This window comes from Drosophila obscura, unplaced genomic scaffold (assembly GCF_018151105.1).
Source record: "Drosophila obscura isolate BZ-5 IFL unplaced genomic scaffold, ASM1815110v1 contig_150, whole genome shotgun sequence".
NCBI lineage: Eukaryota > Metazoa > Arthropoda > Insecta > Diptera > Drosophilidae > Drosophila > Drosophila obscura.
Window position 1 is genome coordinate 12,956,310 of NW_024542736.1, and position 27,720 is coordinate 12,984,029.

Below are 27,720 nucleotides of genomic sequence, written 5' to 3' on the forward strand. Positions count from 1 at the left end.
CACTGTCCTTTTAGTTTACTTTTTTATGTGCCGCAGCACTTTGCCTCAATTGCCGCATACACTTTTCGGCTTCCTGGCTTCTCACCCCGAAAGGGTTTCCACCCACGAACGTCCCACGAATAATATTGATTGAAAGCCACATAATTCAATTATGAATGAAGGAAGACCTTCGTTTAGGCCTTTACGGGTTCCGACAAAAGGCCCATTGGAATTATTAATAAACCCAAAAAAATGGGGAAATGGGTAAGCAGGCAAAAGACTCAGTTTCTGCAAAAATTTCGATGGGAGGTGGTGCGTGGCAGATGAAAAAAACTTGCCCCAAATCTCTGTAGAAATCTTTCGCAAGTCCAATTAGACATTTGGCAAATGGACACAGCAGAAGCGAGAGGCAGGAGAGAGAACAGAGTCCCGCCGGTGGACGAGGACTCCACCGGAGGCAAACTAATTGTACAACATGAAGCGGCAAAAAAAGGAGGAAAAAAAAGAAGCAGAACGGAACGGAAAATATTGCAGCCAAAGTTTGTTATTTGTTTCGGTGTTGCTGTTCGTGTCGTGTGGGTGTGTGTGCAACAATTGTTGCAAGTCAGTTGGTGGCGCTAATGAAAAACGACAGGACCCAAAAGAGGAGCAGGAGCAGGGGCAGGGCCAGGGATAGTGAGAGATAGAGTGTGGAGGGAGCAACCGCCATTAAATTTTGCTTAATAAAGTTGCAGCTGTGGCGCACGGCGCAAAAAAAATGGGGTAGCATCAACACTTAATTGTTTCCACAGTGCCTGGGGGCACTGGCACCCTTCCACACGTTCCCAATCGCAGTTGGGATCTCCCGCTGCTCGCTCCAGAAGATGCAAAATTTAAGGGTTCTAGGATTGAGGATTGAGGATTGATAACTTTGCGAGCTGAAGGTGCCACGGATCCCAGTTCCCAGTACCTCTGTCTTCTATCTGGATGCCTCCTGATGATGTCTTTCTTAACGCTCAAATTGAGTTAATTAAAAGATGGGCGGGGGGCAGGAAGAGGAGGCAGAGAGATACTCACTTACACCTTTAGATACTCATAGTCGCTCTCTCCATCTGGATGTCCCCTCCTTGCTTTCGGGAAATGGAATTAATGAGCATAATGGAATGGAATCTGAGAAAACTTAAACACCAAAAGAAAAGGAGAAGCAGTTGGGTGGGCCGTAATGAGCAGCAGCCCAGGGAGCAGAGGGGCAGGAGGAGCTGTAGATTTTGGCGCAAGTTTTCAATTACCCGACATTTATTTTTGTTAAATTCTAATTAATTCAAAACAAAGAGTGCGAGTGGGGGTGGGAGTGGGAGTGGAACAGGAGAGGGAGTTGCACTTTAGTTTTCCTTCTGCTTCGGGCGGTTCTTAAATCATTTAAATTTGTGCCGTACGCATAAATAAATATTGACTTGCGGCACGTCGCAGCAGAGGGGGCAGGCATATGCAAATTCTCCTTCTGACTTTTGTTTTCAATTAACTTTTTTTCTTTTTCTCTTTTTCCGCTCTTCCAGTTGCTGCCTGCTGCCTGTTTCCGCTTTGCTTTTCTTTTTGCGTTTCCTTTTGGTTTTCCTTAGCTTTTTCTTTGGTTTTCTGCACTGCGTTAGAACGGACTTGCAAGTGGAAATGGAAGACTTTCGTTGTGATTTTCCCTGTGTGGGACTGCAAATTTAACAAATTTGTAACACTTTGTGTCGTTGTGGCATGCCCCTTGTGGTTGCGGCTCTGTGGTGCCCGCTGACACTTTGAGTAGTTTTTAATGGGTTCCATCGAAGGACAAACTTGTCGACTTTTCCTCGCTGCAGGCGGTCTACAACGGTCGAATGGGAAATGTCCTTTCCTCTGGTCCATTTGGAGGGTGGAGGGACATGTGTGCGGGTGCTGCTTGCCTCCCTGCCATTCCCCCGCAGAGAAGCAGAGAGCCTCATGAAATATTCTGGCCTTAGCCGCAAAACTTGGCCTACTCCTGGAACTGGAAGCGTCGTCCTGTGGGGAGTCCTGCCTGAGCTTTGTACCCTTCTGCCTCCTGCTGTAACATTCATAAAGCCATTTATGGGCATTACTTTCGTGAGCATCGCTTTCGTGTTATAATGGACCCAGGGATCCCCGGCAGTAACTTTGCATTATGCCTGGAAGGGAAACCCTTTCAAGTCGCTGGTCCCTGCCACTGCCACTGGCTGTGTCTCCTGTCCCGCAACAAAGGTACCGAAATGCAATTTTCCACACGACTGGCGTGCTATGAAGGCGTCCTCCTTCGTAGAGTTCTTTGCCTTAAGCTGCAATCGAGAGACGTAGCGACGGAGGGACGGAGAGACATCGCACAGCCAGGGGAGAGAAGGAGAACGATTTGCATAAAAATCCCAGCACATATTGACTTGAAGAAAGCGGACTTCGGACTTCGGATCAGGGGGGATTATGTCACGGCTTAATTCAATTAGAGCAGATTACGCATACGCCACGTGGCCCGGCCCGGACCGGCCATCGGGGCCCTTCCCTTAAGCAAAAGGCCAAAAGGTCAATGCTTCAGCGTCTCTCTAAATTTAAGTCTAAGGCGACTGTCAAGTCAACTACCTTTTGCGGAGGAGGCAGAACCCACAGATTGGTAGGGGTAGGGGGCGGGGGGGATTGGATGGTTCAAGAGAATCCGCAAACAAATCCTTGATTTATGCGCACATCCTTTGGCAGGAGCCAAAGCCAAACAGCCAAACATTTATTTCCTTATCCACTTGTGCCAATGTGATTTGCCCCTCCCCCCCGCACCACATTCTGGGGATCCTTAGCCACGCCGGACTCTGGTCAGCAGTCAGCAGCCAGCAGGAGCTACGCAATCAAAGCGAGGAGCACACGAATGGAGCGCGATACAGTGAGCACCAGCTAGCATGGACTGCTGCCGGAGCCGGGCCAAAGCAGGAGCTCCTGCGAGGGGCTGCTGCACCTGCGGCTACATCGTGCCCCCTGTGTTGATGATGATTTACTGTTATGTTGCCTCGAGGATTTACTCGTGTACTCGAGCGTGTCTGAGCATGCATTGTGTGTGTGCATCCCGTGAATCCCCTGCATCCTGGGCATCCTCTGCAGCAGCAGCAGCAGCATTCCGTGCTCATCCCGCTTGATACATAACCTTGAATGCGGTTTTGATGTTTGTCTTTCATTCGGAGTCGACTCGAGTCGAGTCGAGTCGCGTCTCTCGCTCTCTCTGTCTCCTTCTCTCTGTTTGATTATTTGTACAAATGGCCGCCTTCCTTCTTGGGCATCCTTGGTTCTGTGGCAAGGTCCTGGGAATGCCATTGCCATTGCCACTGCCACTGCCATGGCCATTGCCATGCGAAAAGCGGATTGCATTCGTGTTCATAAATTGTGGATGCAGCAATGGAGCGCAGGGGCAGTGGCAGTGGCAGTGCCAGTGCAAAGCAGCCCAGGAATGCTGCTAAAAAATTGCTGATAAATGATCTTTGCTGCCGCGCGTAGATATTTTAATATTTCCCGTCTCAGCGACTGCACTACAGCCAGGAAAAGTCCTTGGCTGAGGGCAAATCAAGTTCACTGCTGCAGCTGCTGTTGGTCTGGGTCCTGCAACTCCTTCTGCCTCTCCTTGTGCTCTTCCTTCCGTACTCTGCTTCTGATTCTGTCTGCTGCTCACTTTGCTAATTCCACATAAACACTGCCAAATGGCAATCGTCTGAGCACTGCAAGGGGGCGAGGGAAGGCACGGCGTTACTTTTGTGTAGCGTGCTTTCAAGGGACATCTCTTCCAGCTCCTCTTCCTCCTGCGCTTGCACATATGTCTGGCATCAATCTCGGGGAGCTGTCACCACACGCATCTCGGACTCAGCTTCCGCCTCCGCGGCCTCTTTAGATGTTGTCTTATTAATGACCCCGCATAATTATCCCATCTCTTAAGGCAGCTCCTGCCCATCCTTAACTAGAGTTTTCCTTTTCTTTCGGAGATGAATACATGACCACTAAGCCACTCCTCGAATGGCCAGAGGCAAGAGGCAAGAGACCAGAGGAGGTTGGAGGAAAAAACTAATTTTCTGCTTCTGATTTCGAATTAACTCAATGAATGAATGAATCGGAGTGAGACGAAAGCTCTGCGGCTACACTGGGTTTCACAAGCAAAAGCGAATATTTGCTTCCCGTGGGGATAACTCGCCCTGGTCTTACACTTACGAACCGCACTGCAGTGTATCCCAAATTGTGGTCTAGTTTAGTTGTTACGAAGGTCGTCGCCACCAATGTGGGCCTCTAATTCAATTAATTCCTTGAGATTTATGCAAAAGTATTTATGAATTTCCGTTCCCCTTCTCACTCTTTGAGGGTCAGCGGTACATCTGCCCTCGTGCACCTGCGACTCTGCAATTATGCTAATCCCGCACATTGCAGGGCCCTGAAGCCCGGAGGTATCCATGAATTTCAATTGCTTTTCCAAATTCCTATGAATTTTCATCGTTTCTTTTCTTTATGTTCTTGTCGCTGCCTGTGGCTGCCATAAAATTTGATTGAAATGATTTCCGGCAAGAAGCGGTTTTTGTCGCAGATACAGAGCTACAGACCTCTACCTAGGCTTCCTTTCTCCCTGTGTGTGTGTGCGTCTTTATATTTATTTTATTTGTGTTTTTATACCCGGTACTCATTACAGGGTAGATTATGGGGTTATATTAAATTCCGGTATGTATGTAACATCCACGATAAAACCGAAAACTTGAAATCATATCTTTATGATAATGAACCAAACAAGGTGCAGCGCACCTGACCCCTGACCTTCGAACACAATTAATTCCAGAGCAACGCACTTTTCCATCCATCCTTTAGGGATCTATATGAACTGAGCATAGGATATCCTAGTGTCGAGGCACGTGTGGGGCGACTCCATGCACTTCAGCTGGGATTTTATTTCTGGTATGCTGGGGAGGTTTCTTTTAATTAAAATCGAGTTTATGTGGCGTCCTCGTTGAGGCAAATTACTTGGCAACGTTTTCCTTGTTGATGTCTTGCCCCGCGGCCCATGCCACACTCTCACACACACACACACACACACATACGGACATATTCAAAGGCTCAATCAAATGCCTAAATCCCTCCTTCCCATTGGTCCCTTTCCTGCCAGCGCAAGTTGCTATTATTTAATTTTTATGCTCGAGCGCTTTTGGCGCCGTAATTTGAGACTTGACAATTTGCCAACCAAACGCCCACACACCCATTCAGCAGGAATGGGTGACTACTTCCTAGGGGGGAGGGGGGAGAGATCTAAAATGCTCTCCAAACTGTAGATATTTCAGGCTATATCTGGTTCAAGAGCCAACCGACGATTATGACACATTTTAATGAGGGAGCGAGCGGTAGACCGCAGAAGATTCTGTTTATTATTTCTGTGTGTGTTTCGCTGTGGTTGTAATTTGATTTGTCTGCCAAGAGCGGAACCCCAAAGTAGATCTAGAACTTGCGCTTGACATTTGTTTATAATAATACTTTAATTGTTGTTATTCTCCCTCTCTCTCTCTCTCTGTGTCTATCTTTGCAGTGCTGAGCAAGGGACAGGGAGAGACCTGTCGGTACCGCTTCTTGGGAAAATGCGGAGGCTACTGCTGGATCGTCAGTCAGGCCACAATCGTCTATGACAAGCAGAAGCCCCAGAGCGTCGTCTGCGTGAACTACGTCATAAGGTGAGTCGTCATTCAAAGATACTCCACTGTAATACTCTACTAACCGTAAAATCCCCCCATTGGGTCCAAAATTGAGTCCGAATTGAGCCACTGGGGAATGGGGAATGGGGTTGGAGGAACAATGCCTGATATTTGCTCATTACATTTGGGGGGAATTTTTATCTTTTAATTAAGCTGCAAACGGAGGAGAGGAAGTCGACTCTCCTCTACATTTTCATTATTAATCGACCGAATTTAATTTCCTCCTGTAAGCAAAGGGAAAGCTGCTGCGGGAGGGAATCCGTGTGCGTGTGCTGGAAATTTGCATAAAGCGCTCAGTGAGGCGGAGAATCGCTCTCGTCTGCAGGCAGTCTGCGGAATTGATTTGCTTTTCTAATCCGTCAATTATTGTGCCAGCATTGTATGTCGCATTGACAGCCGCAGCCGCAGATGTGTCCCACATTTTCCATTCGATTAGAATCCATCCCCAATCCAGGGAGAGTTTCCATTACTTTGCATATTCATATTTCAAGCACAATTCCGCCTCGTGCACTTTCCTTTTAGAGTTTTATTTCAATTCCGAATTTTATTTGAATTCTGTTTTTATGGGCGTTGCGTGTGTCCACGTGCGGGTCAACAATGAATAACAAATTAACAATGGAAACTCTGGCAAAACAGCAGCAGCTGAAGCAGCTCTCTAATGACCTCAGCAGACACTCAGAAGCACCTTTTGTCCGCCCCCCTCCCCCATCCATGAATTTCTGGATGTCGTGCCAGGTTTGCCTCCTCCTCCTCCTCCCGCACCGCAGCAGCAACTCCCTAGAACAACATTGCCCCTTTTTCTTTCAGGTGGACGGGTAAGTACCTCAAATAAATTTGTATTTACTTAATTTAAGCGTGTATGAGCAAATATTTGTGCATTGTTTCATTTGTTTCCTCTTTTAGTCGCTTCACACTTGGGTGCCCAGAAGCGGGGGGCACATAAAGGGGGGCTGTACGAGCTTATTGTTATTTTTTTGGGGTTTTGGATTGTTATACCATAAATGAGAATGAAAATTCGTTTTTAATTGCACCCCTACACTGTCGTTAGTGCCTCGTGCCCCGGTTTTTGGATAAGCTTTTTATATTTTTTCACATCATCATCACTTTCACTTCGGCAAATGTCTTTTCGGTAGTGACACGCCCCCCGATTAGCAAGCAGTCCCCCAACAGAAACCCCCCCATGCCGACGAATGGATGCAGTCGAGCGGTGTAAATGAATGCTGACAGTTTGCTTTTAATTCAGATACAGCATGTGATTATCTCTTCCTCTCCTCCTCTTGCTGAATATATTGTTCTTTTAACTGCGTCAATCAAGCAAATTCAATGATTCAATTGTTAATAGAACGACGTCTCGGAAATCGATTGTGTAATCGTTGACTACGCACTGCTTGCAGGAACAACCGCAAACAGAAGAAGAGAGTGCTGAGAGCGCGCAGCTTTGTGTTCCTTTTGCTCTCCTCACTGTTACCTCCCACAGTTCTAGTGAGAACTGCTTACGCTCCTATCTCAATGCACGCTTCTTTGATTTAAGGTAGTCCCAGGTCGACACTTTGTATGCCGAGCAGCTGTGTTTATACTGTGTGTTTTTTTTCGGTTACCCTGCAGCCTGCACGTGCGAGAGAGAGCTTGCGCTCGCATTTGGGTAACTGTCAGTCGACTACTTGCTTCGATTTCGTTTCTGCTCTTCTTCGCTGCCTTGCACAGATTGACTTGGAAGAAAGTGAGACGCGAGAATTCAATTTGATCTTCTGCTTCCCACTTCTATGCTTTTGGGTAACTGCTAGTCGACTACTAGCTGTGCCCATTATCTTTCTCTTCTCTTTCCACTTTGTGTGCATTTAAATGACAACAAATTTATTGGAACAAGCGCGTGTTGCTTTTGTAATTGCTTTCTGCTTAATTGAGTAAAAGCAACATTACACAAGCACACAAGAAAAGAGAGTGGGAGAGTGGGAGAGTGGGAGAGTGGGAGAGTAGGAGAGTAGGAGAGGAGAGAGTGAGGTGCTTGTCACATTGCCAACTAGAAATATTCTCTTTGAATTTTGTTTACTTTTGTTTTGGCGCTCTCTCTCAATATTCTTTATTCTAACGGTGAAGTGATGTTGGACTTTGTACGATTTACGGTTCGCTGATAACTGTTCTGCACGGGCAGGCGTACCAGTTGCGATAACGGTGTTAATTCATCTCATCGAAGTGAGCGGGTGAGAGAGAGAGAGAGAGGGAGGGAGAGAGTGATGATCAGCCTCAGTTTGGCAGCTGCCTCAAGGTCGCCTTTCTTGTGGGAGCCGTGCAGTGCGATGTGCCAGTCCAATGCGTAATTGTCGATGCATATTTATAGATTCCCAATTTCTTGGCCGTATCTATTTTCCCAAGATTTTGCTAACACAAATCCCAAAAAAAAAGACCAGGGAAATCCAATTAACATTTATTGGTAGATGTTTTTCCAGGGAAATTTGCATTTTTATGGCTCGTCTTGCATAATTTCATCCATGACTGGGACGCTTTGCTTTTAATTACCAAATGTCTCCCGCCCCTTGCCCTGGCTGGATGTCCTTTGTATCCTGGTGCTGTCCTTGATTTATCGTACTTGACAGGCTCTTTCTTCGGCAGTCCTTTCCCCGCGCAACGCAAACTTTTTAGCCCTAATGGAATTTACACGAGTTCTTAACACTTTCCCCAAAAAGATTTCCCATACCCCACCCAACATACCACCGCACCATCCCCCGAGCCGACATCGACAGCAGGCTTAGGACGCCATTTTGTGGCTGGGAGACTAAAAATTAAAACAATAAATTAAGCCTGAAACAAGGGCACCAAACGAGAAAAAGAGAGAGGGAGAGGGAGTCAACTTTCAGGCAATAAAATGTCCTCCTTTATGATTGCCTGACGGACCTGCAATAAAATTAACTGAAAATCCTGAAATTAAAGAGTTCCATATCCTTCCCTTCGTCCTTCGTCCATTCCTCATTTCTGATTCCATTATGCATGCGACCTTTTCCCAAAGAATTCCATTTGCAGACCGCAGCATAAATATTTCATATGCACATGTTCTAATCGGGGATTATTGATGGGGTTTTCGTCCCAGGTTCCACCGAAGGGTTCATCGAAAGTTTCCCCTCTTTGCGGCTTGATGTTTTTTTTCCCATTGCGTGGACACAATTTTGATTCTCTGATTTCTTGCGAGCGATAACTGTGGTCACCTGGTGGCCACCTAATTGAAAAAGTTGAGGTAGTTCCTCCTCCGCGTCTGACCTTAATTGCCTTGAATCGATTTTTCACCCAATACACACCTGCACACGTCCTGCTGTACTTCTGTATTCCTGTCCCGTCCCGTTCGATGTCTCTTTAATGTGATGGCCACTGCCGCACCCGCACCCGTACCCGGACAGGCGTTAAATTGTGTTCCGTGCCGTCTTGGGGGCCGAAGGACACACGGACACGAGATTTATGGCCACACAATTACCTAAAGGATATGAGAAGGAGGTTGGGGTTGGTATTGGGGGAACTATTCTGGAAAGGCCAACAAAATGCCTAGTCCTTCCATCATCGATAAGCCTTAGTTATCTGGTCACGTAGTCAGCGCCAGTATCAGTTCTGGGTACACATGCACACTCCTTCCGCATCCCCATCCCCATCCACATCAAAATCCTAGCTGTTGGATCAGAATCGTTATTAAAGCCGCTTTATTAATGCGCCTAAGCGATGAAGTTATTCACTCGATTCCTCCGATAAAGCAAACAACAGGCTGGCCCCAATTTATTATGCTAATGTCCGAGTGCTTCCAATCCAATTGCCAATGCCGGAACACATTCCAGCTCCTTGGAGAGCGGAAATGTTTGCCAACTCCCGGCTGGGCACTCTGGGCCGTTCTGACGTCAGGATAATTAGCTGTGAATACGGCAACACTTTAACCGGAATCACTCGGGGGATGTGCAAGAGGCCTTTCCGAAGGAACAACATTTTACACACGTGTAAGCGCGCTATTAAAACTTTGTGTAGAAAGGAGACCGAGAGCTGGGAGTACCTTCTCTCTGTCTCACACTTCTTCCTGCATTTTCAGTCTTAAGGAATTTAATTTGCTACAAAAAAGGGAAACGGAGCAGGAGCAGAGTGGGGACGAGGTTGTTACTCCTTGAGGCGATTGTGGCAGCCTTTTCGGGGGCGAGATTGTCATCGCAGCTGATTCTGTTTTGATGAAGTCGCTTTTCCCTCACCCCAGCTTCCCTTCTCGCCCCTTTTTCTGAGTCAACATTGCGTAAACGTGTGCCGCGTGTCTTTGCATAGCTATTATTTGTATAAATATTTTCATCTCTGTGTTCTCCGGCGACGCTGATGACAAATTCATAGTCACAGCTGAGGAGAGCTGGGTGCTGGCTAAATCAACTTGTTTGCATATATATTATTTGAATACCTAGGAACCTGGTGGCTCCTCCCTATGCACATGTGTGTCGTTAAATGATGTCCTGTGTGCATGAGTGGAAATTGCATTTTGATTGGCTTGCTGCCGCTGCTGATAGGACAGCTTCCATGTGTGCTGTGCTCTATCCACATGACAAAGCTCCCTCTGTGAGCTCCCTCTGGGGAGCAGGAGTCCCGTTCTGTTTCGTCCCGTCCCGTCTCTGGTTTTCTGGTTATTGCACATGAAAACCTTTTTATGTTGGACATAAAATTTGCGTGTTGGCTTCTTGGTTGGTGGCCTGCAGGACAAGCGGAACGGAACGTAAACGTTGTAAAATGGATCTGCTTCGTTATCGAATCCAAGATGCATTGGCTCCTCTCTCCTCTGCTCCTTCACGAAACACAGTTCATAATTTGATTGGAAGCCTCTTTAAGTGCGTGGCTTTAAAAGTTGATGGAGTGCTCCCCATCTCTGGTGCGGCGGGGATTACCATATTAACATACATATATCTGCGGAAAATGCCAAGCATAGGCAGAGGAAAGGCCCTGCCCTGTGTGATACGCACAATAAAACCCGATAAATCCGCCCGAAAATCACAAAACTTGAAGACTTTTTCACACGCAAACTGCGGGGAAAGTGGTGCCAGAGCCACGCACACAAGGAGTAGCGAGAGGCCTTTGAGTTGGCTTTTATATAAGCATTAGAATGGGCTTCCCCTTTCCACACCGCAACTCACTTCTGCAGGGTCGAGTATCCATCCTGGAGCCGCGTGCGATGCATATTTGAATAAACGTCAATGTAATTGACACTTAAAGGAGAAATGCGAAAGAGCGAGGAGTCCTGCCCCAGGAGGAAGTCAATGAACGCTTGTCTCTTCTGTACTTCCGCACCCCGATTGAGGGGGAGAAATTGTGTGCGTGCGTGTGTTTACCTGTTTATTTCCGTTTCCACCTGCTTCTCGTGCACCGGCCAGCAAATTGCGTAATTTAGCTCTGGAAATGTATTTTGTTTTTCCTTTTATAATTTTAAAGTTACGATGGGTAGAGGAATCGGCGAATGGGGCAGTGAGGGCCATAACCATAAGCATTATTCATGTGGCCGCCAACCACATCCCTGTAAACCGCTCAATCCACCGGTCGTAGGGGAGGAGGGAGAATAGATTTCATTCTTAGCTCTTCTCCTCTCCGCTCCTTTGCCACAATTATGATTTCCAGCAAACACTCTTTTTAGGGGCATATTTTTAGGCACTTTTTCCTCGTTCGCTCTATCTCTCTCTCTCTCGTTTCCACTTCAGGGGCTATAAATACACGTGCCGTAGAATTTAGTCAACAAACTGTGGCGGAGAGAAGAGAGATGCGGGTAGAATCCACCCCTCCCTCTCTCTCTCTTTCCCCCTCTCTTATGATGTGACAATTACGGAAGCATACTTTTTTGGGCTGTCCCTGACATTTCTCGTGGCGGAAGGGACAATAAAAACCTGAGAAAAAGGCAAATCAATTTTACCTCCGCCCCCTCCTGTTTGCCCTTCCTACTACAAGGCCTATTACAAAATTTATTTGTTTGTTCGCTGAGCTTTTTTTATGGCACTTCGACTTAACAGCAAAAAAAACAATGGGCTGGAACGGGGAGGGGAGCACACCATCATATGGTTTGTTGTTCTTGCAAATATTTTGCGTCGCATTTCTGTTTGCCTTTTGCTTTTTTTTCTGTACCACATAAACGTTCTCTCTGCCTCTTACGCTCTCCCACTCTCCCACTCTGACACTTTTCCTCTCTGGGGTCCGTGTCGTGTCGTTGACTGCTGAAAGTGAAAGTTGTGCTCGATTTTCCATGCCATTGCACGAGCCTAAATGCTCTCTCGCTTGCTCTTGCTCTCTCGCAGAGGATTACATAACGAAAAGGAAAGTGAAAACAGGCAGCAGAGCGGAGCAGGAAAAAAAAATTTCGAGTTCAAGGTCCCGCCTAGGCCGCATGCTCAAGAGAAATCGAACGATAAACACACGGGAGAGAGCGAGAGCAAGAGCAAGGCGAGAGCGTGCTCTTCCGTAGAATGAGCCTAAAAGTAGGCCGAAATTGAGTGGAATCCCTGCGTTCGCTCTGCCTGGGACACAGATGTCCCTACCCCGGCAGCTAACTGCCACCAGGGGCGTGGGTAACAAGTTCCTGCTTGCACCAGAAACAGCTGAGCGAACCCGAGTAGGTGGAAGGAGAGGTGACACGTGTACCGTTATGTGGAGTGAGAGAGCGATTGCAGTTATCTTCCCGTTCCCCGCTCAGGGCTGTGGTGATAACGGAAAGGTGCGAGTACTCTTTTGAGATTGTGAGGTCTTCCTTTGCTTCCTTGTTTTCTTTATTGCGTACTACTTCCTTTTTCATCATCTCCCCCATTCCCAGAGTGGGAGTGATAGGGAGCCAAGAATTATTCTTATCGCGCACAAACATTTGGCATTGCATAATTTGAGGCGCAAACAACAGACATACAAGACAGGGGGTGGAGGGAGGCGGGTGCTGGAAGTTTCCTTCGTAATTGTAAATTACGCAAACAGTGAATGGGGTGGGGAGAGGAAAAGGATAGACAGACAGACAAAGCCGAAAGACCAAGAACCAAGTTATCAAAATGGAAATGTTTTTTTTTCTGCCATTTCGAGGGCGTCAAACCGTCGGCCCCACAAACAGGCAACTGAAGGCGAGGGTTTCCGAGTGGGAGAGAGAAAATAGTAAAGAAGAAGAAGTAGAGTAGAGTAGAGAAACACGCCAACTACGCATAAAACTAAAGAACTCTTCTTCCCCGCGCACAGAAGTTGACACAAGCCGCCGTCGGAGACAATAAACAATATAAACAGGAAGGACAGAGAGGGAGAGTGAATGGCAAATGAAAATCGAAGGCGATTGAAGAGTATTTATTGTCAGCAAACAAACAAGAGGAGGCGAACGGAGGGAGAGAGTCACATGATAGAAGTACAGAGGCCTCCAAGGTAAAGAAACCTTGAAGGGAGCTCTCTCTGTTGAACTGCTGCCGCCTACGTGAGCTGGAGCAATGCCAAGGCCCGCCTAAGATCTCTTACAGAGAGAGAGAAGATCATCGGAAGAGCAGAAGCATCAGCAGCAGCAGCAGCAGCAGCAACAGCAGCAACAGAGCGTGAACATAAAGAAATTCCGCGCTATCAAGCTATTTTTATTAATGATAATTTTCGGTGCTTGGCATCAGGCGACAAACCGCATAAATCTTTGGACTTTTTCTTCCATTAATTCTCTTATTTATTCGCTTCTGCCACTTGCAACATGTGACCTGCCGTAGTGAGGGGGAGGAAGGAGGGGACTGGGCTCCCACGCTTTCGATTTAAATCTAATATTATTTTAATAATCTCTCGCCTTCTGTTTTTATTTGTCACCGACACCCCTTTTCCATTCCATTCCATGCTGTCCGATTCCGTTCTCAACTAAATTTGTTTGTGCGGAGAACACCGCCCAGTGGAATGATACCCTTTAATGGGGTATGTATGCTCAACATTCAACAGTCCACATGTCTCTCCTCGGTGGATAGTTTATGGTTAGAGGAGATAGAGGATATTGAAAGAGTAGACTCCTTCTCCCTTCCTTTGTACAGGGTATTCCCTTGGCGACTACTCTCGTTCTCCTCGCTCCGCTTGCGCCTGCTGATCGCGAGTCACATGAATTTTGTCGCAGTCTCTGGACCAATGTCGATGTGGAAACCCATTTTCGGATTCATTTGGATTTTCTCATGCGGCGAACGAGTGCTGTTCCCCGCCCATGGAAGTGGTGACGAAGGGAGGAAGGAGCGCGTGGCATGAAAAAAGAATAGAATTTTGGTCACATGCAGAACTAAAAACTACGAAGGCTGCCACGTAGAGCAGCGAAGGCAGAGTGGGCATCACGTGGGTTGATTCCACTCGCTGTGCGGGGGCGAACCACGAGCCGTGGAGAGAGAGAGAGAAACAGAGATAGAGAGAGAGAGAGACGGTGTAGGCCGACTCCCCCCCATTCATTGCCTCGACGATACACATGTTCTTGAGTGACTTTTGATGGATGCCACGCCTCGGCCACATCCTGCAGGAGGAGGGTCCTGCCACATTCGATTCCCTTTTTTATTTGCTTTTCTTCCTGTTGTTTTTTTTTTTTTTTTTTGGGTCGACCCATTGTCCCTTTTTTCTTGGATGTTGATGCTGCCTGTTTTCATCTTCTTATCAATTTGCGGGAAAGTTTATTAATTTTCCGGGCCCCAAACTACATATATATTCCCCCCTCCGAACTGTGGGGCATAAATCAGAGCAAGGAAAAAAAGTGTGGAATTTGCGGGAGGGAGTCCCACAGAAGTTCTTATCCGCAGCGGTTCGAAGTTTTATTGTAGTTTCGATCCGAGGCAACACTCCCACATTCGGACCGGACTCCGATTCTGGCACTTTTGGCCATTGCGTGTCGGTTGGCCATTATTCGCGGACTTCTTTCGTGCCAGACATTGTTTGGACAGCACATAACACAAATTTAATATTAATTCGCGGGTCACTGCCGCCCACAAGAAAACCAGAGAACAGGAAGGAGAACAATCAATGGGCCACGACGTGGCTGACTATATGGCTAACTAACAGAGTGAATAAACGAACGAACGACTGACTGACTGACTGACTGAATGGAATGAATGGCTTTCCTTTGATGACTCTTTTTTCGGGGGCTCCATCGCTCCACTGATGGACACAATTTCCTCCATTCAATTGTGGACATCTCGGTGTCGGCCATCAATCATGGCCCTGTCGAAATTTGTTTAGAATAAATGTTATTTTAACTTATGGTTATTATCGTTGCCGTTGTTGTTGTTGTTGTTGCTGTTGCGTGTCAGCTGTCTTGAATGTTGCTTGTTATTTTAATTAAGCGTTTCATAATGTCGCTAATTTGTTGGAATTAAACCAAAAAAACAAAGAATAAAAAGCGACAACACATGACAAACAATCGGAACAGAAAAAGCTTTGACAAAGCGAATGATAGAAATTTGTTTTTATAAGCAATTATTAGATGATATTATCATCATCATCATCATCAGCAGCAGCAGCAGCACCAGACAGACGAATAGACAAATAGACAGTCAGACACTCATATGCCAATTCGAATGAATGTTTGACCAAATCAATCTTTTTTTTTTTGGAAGTGTTGCAGACTCTGTTTTGGCTTTGAAAATGTTGATGATAATTGTTAGTTTTTGCCACTTTTGCTGTGTTCACACACTCATCCATCCATTCACTCGGATACAGCTATGTACACTCGCTTGCATCTGTATCTGTAGCTCTGTTATAACTCATCCGTTTGGGTACTGTGATTGCCCGCTCTCCTCACATTTTTGTGGCTTGCCTTTGTACCTTCTGTTAGCTTTATTGCTCGACGTTTAGATAAACACTCGGAACACACACACACAAAGAGAGACAGAGAGGAGATACAGATACAGCTACAAAAAGCTGCTACAGATACATTTGCAGAGGGAGGTGGTTGCAAGAGGCTCCCGATTCCGGCCTGTCTGTTGGCTGAGGGCACACACAAAAAGTGATATATATATATAATAGTCAGGGTAAACGATAGCCTACTCCTCCCCCACTGGTGTCCCTTCCAGCCGGCACTTGGGCCACACTGCGAGTTGTCAACACTTGAGTGGCATGTTGGTCGCGTCCTTCGACCTTCTGCTGCTGTGGCTGCTGTCACTGAAAAAGTCCCTGAGATTATCACAAGGCAAAAATCAATATTGTTCGAACAAAGATTTGGCCTTTGGCCTTTGATTCCGGTTCCTGGTGACACGGCGATTATCCTAATCCCCAAAAGGCCCTCCCTCTCTGATCGAGTTGCGTTAGTTTTTTTTTTTTTTGATAGCTTATCGACTAGAGCTACATATGTATGTACTCATGCTAATGCCTCACCCTGTATGTGCGAATGTGCTGTGTGCTGCCTTACCCTGCTACTAATGGGGACAAACACCTGTTTGGCCCAAACACTCTCAGCCACATATTCCGCTCATTGATCATTTATCACATCGTTTATCTATCGTTTGTATCGTTATCCACTTCGAACCGCCTCCCCCTCCCATCGTGGGAGCAGCTTCTGCCTCTAATTCTCCCTTTCCCTCTCCCCTTTCCATCCCTTTGAGTGCCTTGTCATTCTCCCCATTGTTGTTGATGTTCTCTTTCTTTCTCTCCGTTTTGTCTGTCGCTTCCAGAAAGAAACAAAAAACTTGATTTGATTTCAGCCTTCTGCCTGCCTCTCTCTCTTTCCCACTCTCCCTCTCTCCACATCTCTCCCGTATGTGTGACTGCCTTATCATATGTTCCATTGCTTGTGCATTGCCAAATCTCTTTTTTCTTGTATTTTGCTGATTTTTATTCATTTTCGTGTTTTATTTTTTTTGCCAAGTGCTCGACGCCGCCTGGGCCCGTGGAAACCAGTTCCACCAGATGCCGGCCGGCACTCACACACACCGACACACACACTCACACACATGTGTAAGTGCAAATAAAAGCACACATTCAGGTCTGCCGCCGCCTGTTCGCTCCCATCCCATACCACCCCACCCCACCCCATTCTCACTCCATTCCATTCCTCACGCGATCGTAAAGCTGCTCAACTCTTTGAGTCGCTCTCTCGCTCTCGCTCCCACTCTCCTGCTCTCTTAGTTGCTCTCTCTTTAGCTGGTGGAGTAGTTTATGCTGCTACTGGCACGTAACACCAGACAGAGTTAACCGGGTTTTCTGCGGAATTCCAAATGCGTTTGCACCTGTCTGTCCCCACCTCTACGCCGTTTCTGTGTATCTGTTAGATGACGCGGCGACGTGAGTGGGTCTGTGTCTGCGTTGTTGCCCCTTTCGATTTCGCGAATTTTTACTATTAAGTATATTTCGCAAATTGTTTGGAGAATTACGTGTCAACGGGGGGGTCGGCTCTGTAATGGCAGCGGAACTTATGAAATAATTCTCCAGCCTCAAGTAAATGCCTTACACGGCGCACAGTAGGGGTGGGGCCAGTAGATATTTGCCCCGATATGTAACTGCGCAAATGATTTACTCATTCCATCGACTTTTAGTGCATATGTATACAGTCTCGATATGGCTATGGCTATGGCTGTGCATTTGGATGTGGGCAGATATCTAGACATCATCTGTCTTGCTGTCAGAGTCGTGCGATCGATCTACAAGCGAGTCTGCCAAGAGAGGAGAGAACTCGAACATTTCACTCAGAGAGAGAGAGCAAGTGCAGAGTGCACCAAAGACTGAGAGAGCGAGTGATATTTATAGTAATTGGAAACTTAAGTTCCCTCTCAGATAAGGAGGAACTCTCCATTCCGCCATTCCGCCATTCCCCCAATCTATATCCCTGCGTCACTCATTCTTGAGTCATTCTTGGGGGGGTGTAGCGGGGTGGATTGGACGGGTATTATGCTACCATTTAGAAACGCAAACGATTTGGGGGGCTTGTCTGGTGACGATTGAGCATGATGCGGCACTTTGCGATCTTTTGGGGAGGGGTGGGGGAGACGCCGACGATAATTGAAATTGCACATAATACCCGTATCCGTACCCGTACCGGTACCCCCAACCTCTGTCTCGCAATTCGAGTATATAGTAGACCGGTTTATCTGTACGCCCTGAAATCATCGGCCTGATTTATTTGGGTCATATATATTCTCGGTTCCCTTGCCTTTCGCGGCTCTGGAGCGTGCATTTTAATGTGAGTGAAGTCCGACAGTTGATTTGAGGCTTGTGGTGCAGAGAGACCAAGAATTGCAGCAGCATTTCCAGCTTTCAGTCTGCGGTGACAGGCACTCTCCTACTCCCCTCCACACTCCCGTGGCAGTAGCCAGAAATAGCATCCATCGAAAATGGGGTGAAAATTTCTTCCAGTGAAAAAGACGCCTTTGGTTTTCCTTAGCTTTGTTCGCTTTTTGGCACACTTTGTGTTTATACATTTCCGCGAATGTTTTTCTGGCTCTGGGCTTACAATCTCCAAAAAGACACGGAAAATGCCTGGCGATGACAGACAGTGATAACTGGGCGGGCGATCTTGTCCAAAAATGTAAAATAATAATATTCGATTCTTCAATTTTCTTGTGGAATCACTAAAGAGCCGCTAATGAATCGATTGGGAATGGGAATTTCGTTTTTTTTTTTTAATCTATTTTAAGCATTTCAGAGATTACTTTTATCACAATTTTCGGGAACATATCGGAAGATTCTGTTCGGGTCTGATTTTTGCATATTTTCTCAAGCATTTTGGATCTTAATGTTTCCCACCCGGCCTCCGTTTTTTTATTGTTCATTTTCGCTGTGTGGAAGAATGTTTGCCCCCGAATATAAGTCGAATTTATTTCTGTCGACTCCGAAGCCAGAAACTGCATAAAGATTTGGAATTTATTTCTATTCTATTCTGTTTGTCGTGTGTTTCCACCTTTGCTTTAGATGGCTTGGGGCATTTAGCTCTGGAAGATTCTGACATTTTTGAGTGCCGAGGGAATCGCCTTCTCCTCACCCATCCCTTCCCTAACCATGCTCTTGACGAATCACCTAACGAACAGGCTCGTGAGATTTCATCAGAAAGTTGTGTAAATTGTGTTGCAGTTGAAAGATACTCACACGCACACACCGACACACACCTAAACACATGAACAGTTTTATTTCGTTTCCAAGGCGAACCGTAAAAAGCACTCTCGTGTCGTCGAGCCTTGTATCTATGTATGTATGTATGTATATATGTATGTATCTCCTCACTCGCTCTCTCAACGCCCGTTCGTCCTGCACGCCTATTGCGTCCTTGATTGTGTGGCTGTATCTGTTTGCTTTGTGTGTTGTGTCCCTTTTTATGCCCATCACGCAATGGCTTTAGTTTTATGACGAAATTAGTGAATGTCTTCCCACTGGCAGCTCTCATATATTTGTGAAATTTGAAATGTAGACCATACCGCACACCCCCTTCAGCGAAACGGGAAATTGGAAAAACTATGGAGATGAATATGAATGTATTTCCTTTTCTTTTCGTAATTTTATGGGAATTCCACCCTATGGCACACTCCCTGGCGCCTCTATGGTATCTCCTCTGAACGGACGGGGACAGCACGGCAACAACAGCAGCAAGCAGTGCATGTCGCTACATTCCAGTTATCGGGCTATCAGCTGTAGGCCTGCAGGGTTCAACGTTTATCGTTTGCCAGATTAGAGGCCTACCTACACCTACCCGCCGCTGCTTTCAAACTCACTCACACTCGAGTTTTAATGGCCTCTTCCTGCTGTCAAAGAGAGGCAGAGAGGGAGAGCCAGCTGATGGCGAACAAGCAGAGCGGAGCACACATTTGTTTGGCAAAAAACAATAATAAATAGCAAACGTTGTGTGAGACGGCAAGCATTTTGCACTCGAGCGATGAGTCAAGCGCTGCAAAAGCACTCAAAGAGAGTGCGCCGGCGCCGCTCTCCTGCGCTATACTCTCTTTGCTAGCGTTCTTCTGCGACGCTGGCGTTTCACTCAATAGCTCCCCCACAATTTCCTTCGACACTGTTGTTAAACTTTCGTCCACCCTGTGTTATCTAGGCGATTCTGCCAATGTTAAGGCATTCCAGAAGCATGTTACACCAAGTGTCGGCTGCGCAGTCAAGAAACAGCGGCAGCGCTACCTAAACTTGACACTCAAGACCCGACAGCGTCACGGCACTCTCTCTTAAAAACTTAAATACAAATTATTTCCACTCATTCTTCTCTGGGTCTTCGAAAGCAAAAGCTGAGCAAGCAGCGCTCCGCAGCGGCCAGCACAGCACCCGAACAAACACTTCGTGCACTTCTCCCCAACAACACTTTCGAGCAGAGCACAGAGCAGAACCTGGACGGACGCTGCCACGGAACTGTGTGTGGTGTGTGCTAAAAACTATTAACTAAACTCTGCTATTGCTCTCTTCTCTATCGCCCCCTCTGCTCAGTTCGGGCTGCCGTGTCGCCGTGTCGTGCTTAAAAACAATCGGCGATTGACGTTTGTGTTTTTTACTTCGCCAGCTACTGTCGGAATCGGTTGAATCGGAACGGATCGGAACGGGATCAGATCGACAACAAAATCGAAGCGCGAGTCCCTCCCCCCTTAAACTTATACTCGACTTGTGCATACAAAATAAAAATTAATAAAACGCAAAAATCACTCGAGAATAACTGTAAATATTGCAAATAGTAAACGAAACGGGAGAAATGCAAAGTTAATTAAACGGAAATTAAGAGAGAGAGAGAGTTTCGATCAAAGGTAAAGATCTAGTAGGAAATTTCAACTGGCGAAAAAGTTAATAAATTACATAAAATCTCAAGAGCGAAGGCGTTCCAATTTTTGTATTTTGTGCTGTGATGATCGTGGAATAAAACAAAATCGAAAGGAAAAAAAATATCAAAAAATTAAACAAATAGCCATAGAGAAAAACAAAAAAAAATTGACAAAAATAAACTTTATTATGCGTGGAATGACATGCACACACACACACAAACACACTCGAGCAGATAATATATAACTTAAAGTATATATAATGCCTATTTTAATCAGAGTGCTGTGTGTGAGTGTGTGCGAAGTAGATTATCAAAATCAGCAGCGATCTGGTCCGGTCCACGTCCAGATCCAGATCCAGATCCCCACGTCCAAGCACATATTGGAAAAGTGTATGCAAACGTTTGTTACCCTCGGTCTGAAAGCCGCTTCTGAATGTTCTTACAGCGCGATTTAAAAGTTAATCCAACGAAAGTGGGAGAAAGGAAGAAGAGACGAAAGTTTTACACAACACTCGGTCCTAACCTGCAATTGCAGTTGCATTCTGCGTGCATTCGCTGTCGGTGCCTCTGCCGTTGTCCAAAAATGCTCTCTCCGCCTAGTAGGCCTCACTCTCCCACTCTCAATCACTCTCTTCGCTCCACAGACCAGGCAGTGATGTGTGTTTTGTTCCTTCTTCTTCGTTGCGCTTTTGCGGGGCGAGGCGGGAAAGAGAGCCGCATTGCATTTGCAAATTTGCATTACATAAAATTGCTGAGCGAGCGTTGGCATTTGTTTATGCCAGAATATAGAAATTAATTAAAGGTAAAGTGTGCGTTTAATTGCGAGAGCAACTGTGGAGGGGTCTGTCTGCCATCCGTGTCCAGTGTTTGTTCCGTGTGAGTGTTTGCTGTGCATCTCCCTCCCCACTCGCTCGCGGGGGCAAACCAATTGATTACACAACTCCCCGAGTAAACATATTCTCCTCAATTTCTGTCAGTTGTACGCTCTTTTGATCTGCTTAATTCAGGGTCCATTGTGCCTGCATGCCTCCTCCCCTCTACCAATCCAGCATACGCTACTGGCTTTTTTTCGTTCATTCAATTTACTACACACACACATGGACAGCGACACACTCATCTCGCAGAGAGCAATTACTGCTATTTTACGCTGCGTTGGTCCATGCGTTGGATCTAGGGGATGGTCGCGGGAGCAGGGGATCCACTGTAGCCGTGTGCCCGTTATTGCTCTGCAATTTAAATCAGCGGAAGAGGAGAAAGGAGGAAAGAGCAACAGAATACACAGCCTCTGCTTATGTCTCTCTGTCTCTGTCTATGTTTGTTGTCGTCTGCTTGTTTTGTTTCTCACCTCTCTCTCTCTCTCTCTCTTTATGGGCGCTGCTTCTGTATCTCTGTCGCTGCTCTGCTCTTCTCTCTGTTCTTTTTTGCCTCTGCCTTCGACGCAATTTGTTACACAATAAGAAATTGTTGCTTTAATTTACATCTGTAGCTCTCTCCTGCACCCTCCCCCTCCGCATGAGAATGCGCTCCTCTTGTTTCAAAGATCTATTTGCATTGCCGATGCATTACTAATGTGCTCTTAAATGTGTTACTATCATTCCACTCCTCCTCTCTCCCTTCTACTTGTACTTAAACTTCGTTTAGTTGCGCTCTTCGCACTCGGTAATTAATTTTTGCATTTCCACACAAAGACAGGGGGAGAGAGAGAGAGAGCTTTGCTGTTTCCAAGCCATAAGTGCGAGCGGGAGGTTGCATACATCAGGCGATGGAACATCAGCACTGCAGCTGCTGCTGCTCTGCTGACTCCGCACTTCAGCTTCGACGCGGGCTCTGGGCTCAGACGAAACGCGACTGGGGGCCCACAGTTCAAAAGCTCTGGGGATCGATAGTGCGATAGTCCCGTTATCACTTATCAGCCTCTGGTGCACTTTTCAAACACTTCATTCCCACTCCACTCCACTCCACTACCCACTCACCACTCCCCACTCCGCTCGAGTGGATCCCTAATTACGATGATGTGATGTAAGCCTTTTCGGAGCCCTGGAACGGAACGGTGTCTGGTTCTAACTGGTTGCAACAGGCACAATCCACAGTCGGGCAACAATTGGCGATCCCCCGCTACAACAAAAGAAGATGAAGCAATTATTTAAATGTATCTGTGTGTCTATTCTGTTCTGTATCTGTGTGCGCTGTATCAGGTGGGTGTGTCATCCATCTAGATCCATTGGTTCCGCCCCCACCCACACTTTCCGGGTTACGCAACGCACGCAACTCCCGAAATGACATTGGAAACCCCTCAAAGTGGGCTGGTCACCTCGTTGATGGGCTGCTATCTATCTACATTTCTATCCATCTATCTATGTATGTATTTAGATTGAAAACCCCTTCACTTCAATGTCGCACATGACTTTGCACCTCCGCAAAGAGTCCCGCCCCCAGGGCGCCCCCGAATTGTGGCTCTGGTACTTTTGGTATTTCACCAGAGGGACGAGCCCCCAAAAACCGACTACTTCGACTACCGTCAGTGGTTGGACTTGGTGTCTGAAATCTCAAATTATAAATTATATTCCATTGTTTGTTGTTTTTTCGCTGATGATATTCCGCCTCATCATGTCCAGCACTTGAGCCGTCGACGCACAAATATAGATCGAGTGTTTTCCGTAATGTTCAGTCGTTCAGCCGCTCCAGCTTTGAATATCGTGTGATGATGATGGCGCCTTTATCACGATCAGACCCGGCTGTCGGGTCGGGGCATTCCACGGGGACTTCACGGGGGCCCCACGGGGGCTTCACGCGTCTAACGGTTGATACTCACCCGCTCCATGCATGCACACCTCACGACCATTAGCCCAGAGGTAGGGGCAGGGGGCAGCTGCCTGAGTCGGCCGATCGTGAAGGCACACACTATCTTATCAAAGACAGGCAACAAAAACATTTGCAAAACAATCAAATTTGGCCGAGAGGCGCCGAACAGTGCTCGCTGTGTTGCTGTGCTCGCTCTCCTCTCTCTCTATCTCTCTCTTCAGAGATAACTGATATTCGGAGGGGCAGGCGCCTTATCAATGTGGGTCCGGTTAGAAATGGGAGGGGGGGTGGAGGGGATTTCTATGGTTCAGCCTTCAGCTCTTGTGTTATTGCCTTGTGAGACATCGGACACACCCACCTTCCGTGCGAGTAGTGCCATTCCATTCGCTATCTATCACGGCTGTTCGCTGAGTGATCCCCGAACGCGTCGCTACTGATTTTTGCCTGGATAACTGATAAGAAGCGATCGCTGGATGCGTGGAATCCATGCTCTCGATCGATTGGGTGTGGGGGTGACCCCGAAATCGGGTGTCTCGGCGGCAGCTTATCGGCAGAGGAAAATTTTTCAATGCTGGTTGTGAAATTTAATAGTGGAAACCAGAACAGACCTTGCCTCCATGTCCATCGTTAACTATGTAGTTAATCAGAGGGAGACCTCCTTAGTTAGGCAACACTCCCCAACTCCCCAGGGTGGGGGCTCAATTCGGCTCGTTAGAGGGGGGGGACGCGACCTAGTGTTAATTTCTAAGTCTGCTAATTGCTAATTACTAACCAGAGAACAAGTGCGATGCAGCTGCCACACAGCTGCTGCCACACGCGACTGTGATTGTGATTCTGTTTCTGATTCTGTGTGTGTGCAGATACTTTGTTGAAAGATGCATTGTGAAGCACATGCATTTTCAAGATACGAGAGTATCTACCCTACCCTACCGTGTGCATCGCGCGCTTTTCTCTGTGCTGTGGGTGTAACAAACGAGTGCAAACGCGAAAAGAACCAGAAAAGAACCGACATATCCATATCCTATAAATATAAATCATTACGAAACGCGCTTCGATTCGTCATTCTTGCAGTAATCTTGAGAACAAACATGAGATTTACTCACTCGCTCAGCAAACGGCGGCAAGTGAGCAAAAGGAACAACCACAGCAGCAACAAGCAGCATCTGACATCGACAACAGCAACAAAAACACAGAAAAAACAACAGCACACAAGGAAACATCAATCTGCGAAACAGCAAAGGCAATCGAAGCTCCAATAGAGCTTGAGGAGAAGCCCCAAGCAGTTGAGAGCAAGGAAACAACGACGGAAATCAACAACAATCCAGAGCCAGAGCTGTTGGACAGCAAAGAAAACTCCAATTGCAACAGAAATTGCTGCTGCTGCTGCTGCAGCAAACCCACCAACAACCACAACAAGTGAAATAACATCCGCTAAACCACCTAACCACCAACAACAACTGCAGGCAGAACTCCAAATCAAGCGGGAGAACCACTCTCCGGGTCCCCGCACCATCACAGCACAGCTGATCAGCAGCACCAACAACAACTGCAGCAGCCTGCGGATCGAGGAGAAGCGCCCCAAGTCGGTGACTGCTTCGGTGTTCCGACCCAGTCCTGCGCCTGCCTTAACGCCACCACCCACATCCCCAGCAGTAGGAGCAGGATTCAAGAAAACAGCAGAACCAACTCTGCCCCCGACAACAACCGCAACGGCAGCGATTCTCTCGTCGAGCAATCAGCAGCAGAATCCACAGCAGAATCTGCAAGCGACTCAAGATATGAGTAAGGGATTCCTATCATTCGCTGACGATGGACGAGGCCTAACAAGTGAGTATCCAAGTCATCAGTTACAAGTCAAACCACTCTGCTAATCCACTTTTTAAATGTATTTAGAACGAACTCAATTCGGTTGGGGATCATCTGCTGACACGCTGATAAGGTGATAAGCGGAAGGGTAGAAAAACATTTCATCAAAGTAAATCCATCAAATGCATCAGGTGCAGCGCTGTGTTCAAGGCTGAAGAGTCAACGTATCACCGCTGCGCCGCTCACCAACACTCATTGACGTTCACCAACACTTGCACACATGCCTTCTAACGTTTGGATTGTTTATAAATTCTATGCAAAAATACGGGATGGGGGTAACGAGGGGCAGAACTTTTAGTGACGCGCGATATTTGATGTGATTTGACGCATTGTCGTAACCCACTGAGGCAGCGCAGGTTCGATTGGTTGATTGGTCAGTCATTCAGTCAGTCACTCAGTCAGTCGGTTTGCTGCTTTTTCCGCTTATCTGCCAGTGCCTGACTCTGGCCGCAATTTGCGCAAATAAAACTATTTATTTGCAAAGACAACAACACAACAGGGCACAGCTCATTCCCATTCTCCCACTTCCCACCCCGCCACGCCCCTAAAATTGCATTTAGTAAACAATGTTCAGTGGTCGCCTCGCCTGATAAGTGCATTCATAATATATATATATATATATAGAGATATATAAGCGAGTATATAGTCGTATGCGGCGAGTGGTTTCCACTCCCCACCCAACCGCATGCCGGTTGCCAGTGCATTTTCCGACTCTAAGCGGCGGCCCCTCTTATGTCACATTACGCATACGCAGCGTATTCTAATGGAATGACAATTCAAAATGTAACTAGCCCCCAAGGGATCGATCATAAATGCATATGGATTCGCTTTGGCTACTTCCTATCCCTATTCCTATAATATGTAATGAATCAAAAGATCTCTCAGCGACTTATGAGTATCCGCTTAGGTTCCCTTCCTTTCATCTATAGAATATAAATTAATAGAAAGCCTAACAAGTCTATGAAGCAGTATACAGGCCTCTCCAGTGTATAGGGGATCTGGGAGGAAGCGAGAAACAAGCAGCATAGGAATCTAGAGCCACTCCGCTTCTTCATGCTGCCAATGAATCAATGTAAGCTCTCGATCAATGAGAGCTTTCGCTTAAGATCAATCCGTCAGATCTCATGCTGTGGAAAAATACCGATGCTGCTCTGTCTCTCCAATTGTGTGTGTGTGGCAGCATCCGAAAACCAATTGGAAATTTTAGATATTCTTTTTTTGTGGCGAGAGAATTTTGTGTGTGGCTTTTTTTTGTCTGTTCTGTTCTGTTCTTTTCTGTTTTGTTTTTATTTTTCTTTTTTGGGGGACCACTTGCACGCTTCTGTTGCCTGGTGACAAGAGCACAAAATATGAATATTAACTTGAGCCAATTAATATGTTAAGCGATGCGCGGCTGTCGTCGCACGCAGAGGGACGAACGGAGAGGAGTAGGAGAGTGAAAGAGTGGAAAAGAGCAATAGAAGCAGAGAGGGAGAGTGGAATGTTTTGGCGCGTGTGCCAAGGTCCGGCCATGGATCAAGCGGATCTGTCTCGCATGTGTCCCGCTCCCCTTCCAGCACCCCCCTATGCCACCTGCCCCCCACAGCCACATAGCAGCACAACCCTCATAACCCTCTGCTGCCTACACTTTGAGTATTTTTGAAATTCCTCCACCACCTCTGAATGGGGCGGACCTGCAGCATCCCCCCGCCTATGCCTATGCCTCGAATCGCTTTCGCTTTTGTTTCGGACTCTTTCTGTTGACATTTTGCGCTGCCTGCCGCAGATACTCAGATACTACAGATACAGATACTTTTCCCCCCATTCATTACCCCTCGCCGCGCCATTTTCTATATTTATTTTCGTTTCGTGGAACGTAAATAAACAGGAAAACGCCGCAACGCCGCAACTTTGGCTTTATTTTCGTCTCGTCTGCAACTTTGGATTCAGGGATCATCGATTCCGTCTGGCAGGAAGGGGGTTCTAGAATTGTGGGTAGTTTTCTTTCAAACTTGAAATATTCCGCTCGCCTTATCAGCATTTGAATACGATTGTAATCCAGAAGATTGTCTCGAAGGCGGAATGGCATTGCATTCCACTGCAGGGGCGGCGGGGGGCACACACATCCCTTTCCTGATGGCTAACCAATTGACAAATAAACAACAACAGAAGCTTCACTGTAATTGCTTTATGCTGTTATCCGATCCGCAATCTTCAAAAGCAAATATTTGTAACGATAACAGAATGGGGGGAATAAAAACAAAGCAGGAACACGAGCAGCAGCACTTTTGTCCATAAATATGCCCCAATAATATACAATTCCATTTATGGGGCGACAGCAATTATGCTCACACGGGTCGATGGGGCATGACGTGTAAACGCACTTCTGTCGTGATTAGCACGAGTCCAACACGACTGCCCATGCACACAGGGACAGGCAGAGACTCTCCTCTAATCATATTAACGGGATGGGATGGGATGGGATGATGATACCGCGCCGCCTGTACGGTACGGCAGTTCAAGTTCACCGTCGCTTCAGTCGCTTCATCGCTGATTGTCTGAGAGTCGTCTGTGGCTCTGTGTAAATTTGTCAATATTTTTTGGCTCTTACATATAAAAAAAGCATCGCCCTGTGGCCCTGTTTTGTCTCTGGCTTTGGCTTTGGTCGCCCCTTAAGTGCCAGTGTCCGGCAGGCATGTTCGATTCTGTCTC

The 27,720-nt window shown here is 46.8% G+C and overlaps 1 protein-coding gene across 2 annotated transcripts in view; it reads left to right on the forward strand.

The window, feature by feature from the left end:
• The window catches only part of LOC111066654 (protein similar), a 62,644-nt gene that overhangs the window by 18,503 nt on the left and 16,421 nt on the right, over positions 1 to 27,720 (forward strand). The window contains exons 7-9 of one of the 2 annotated variants that reach the window (XM_041591659.1): positions 5,522 to 5,663; positions 24,235 to 24,506; positions 24,556 to 24,990. In XM_041591659.1, the coding sequence (XP_041447593.1) occupies positions 5,522 to 5,663; positions 24,235 to 24,506; positions 24,556 to 24,990 (849 nt within the window). Of the gene's footprint in view, positions 1 to 5,521; positions 5,668 to 24,234; positions 24,507 to 24,555; positions 24,991 to 27,720 lie in introns of those variants that run through there. The other variant, XM_022355410.2, reaches the window with a different exon arrangement.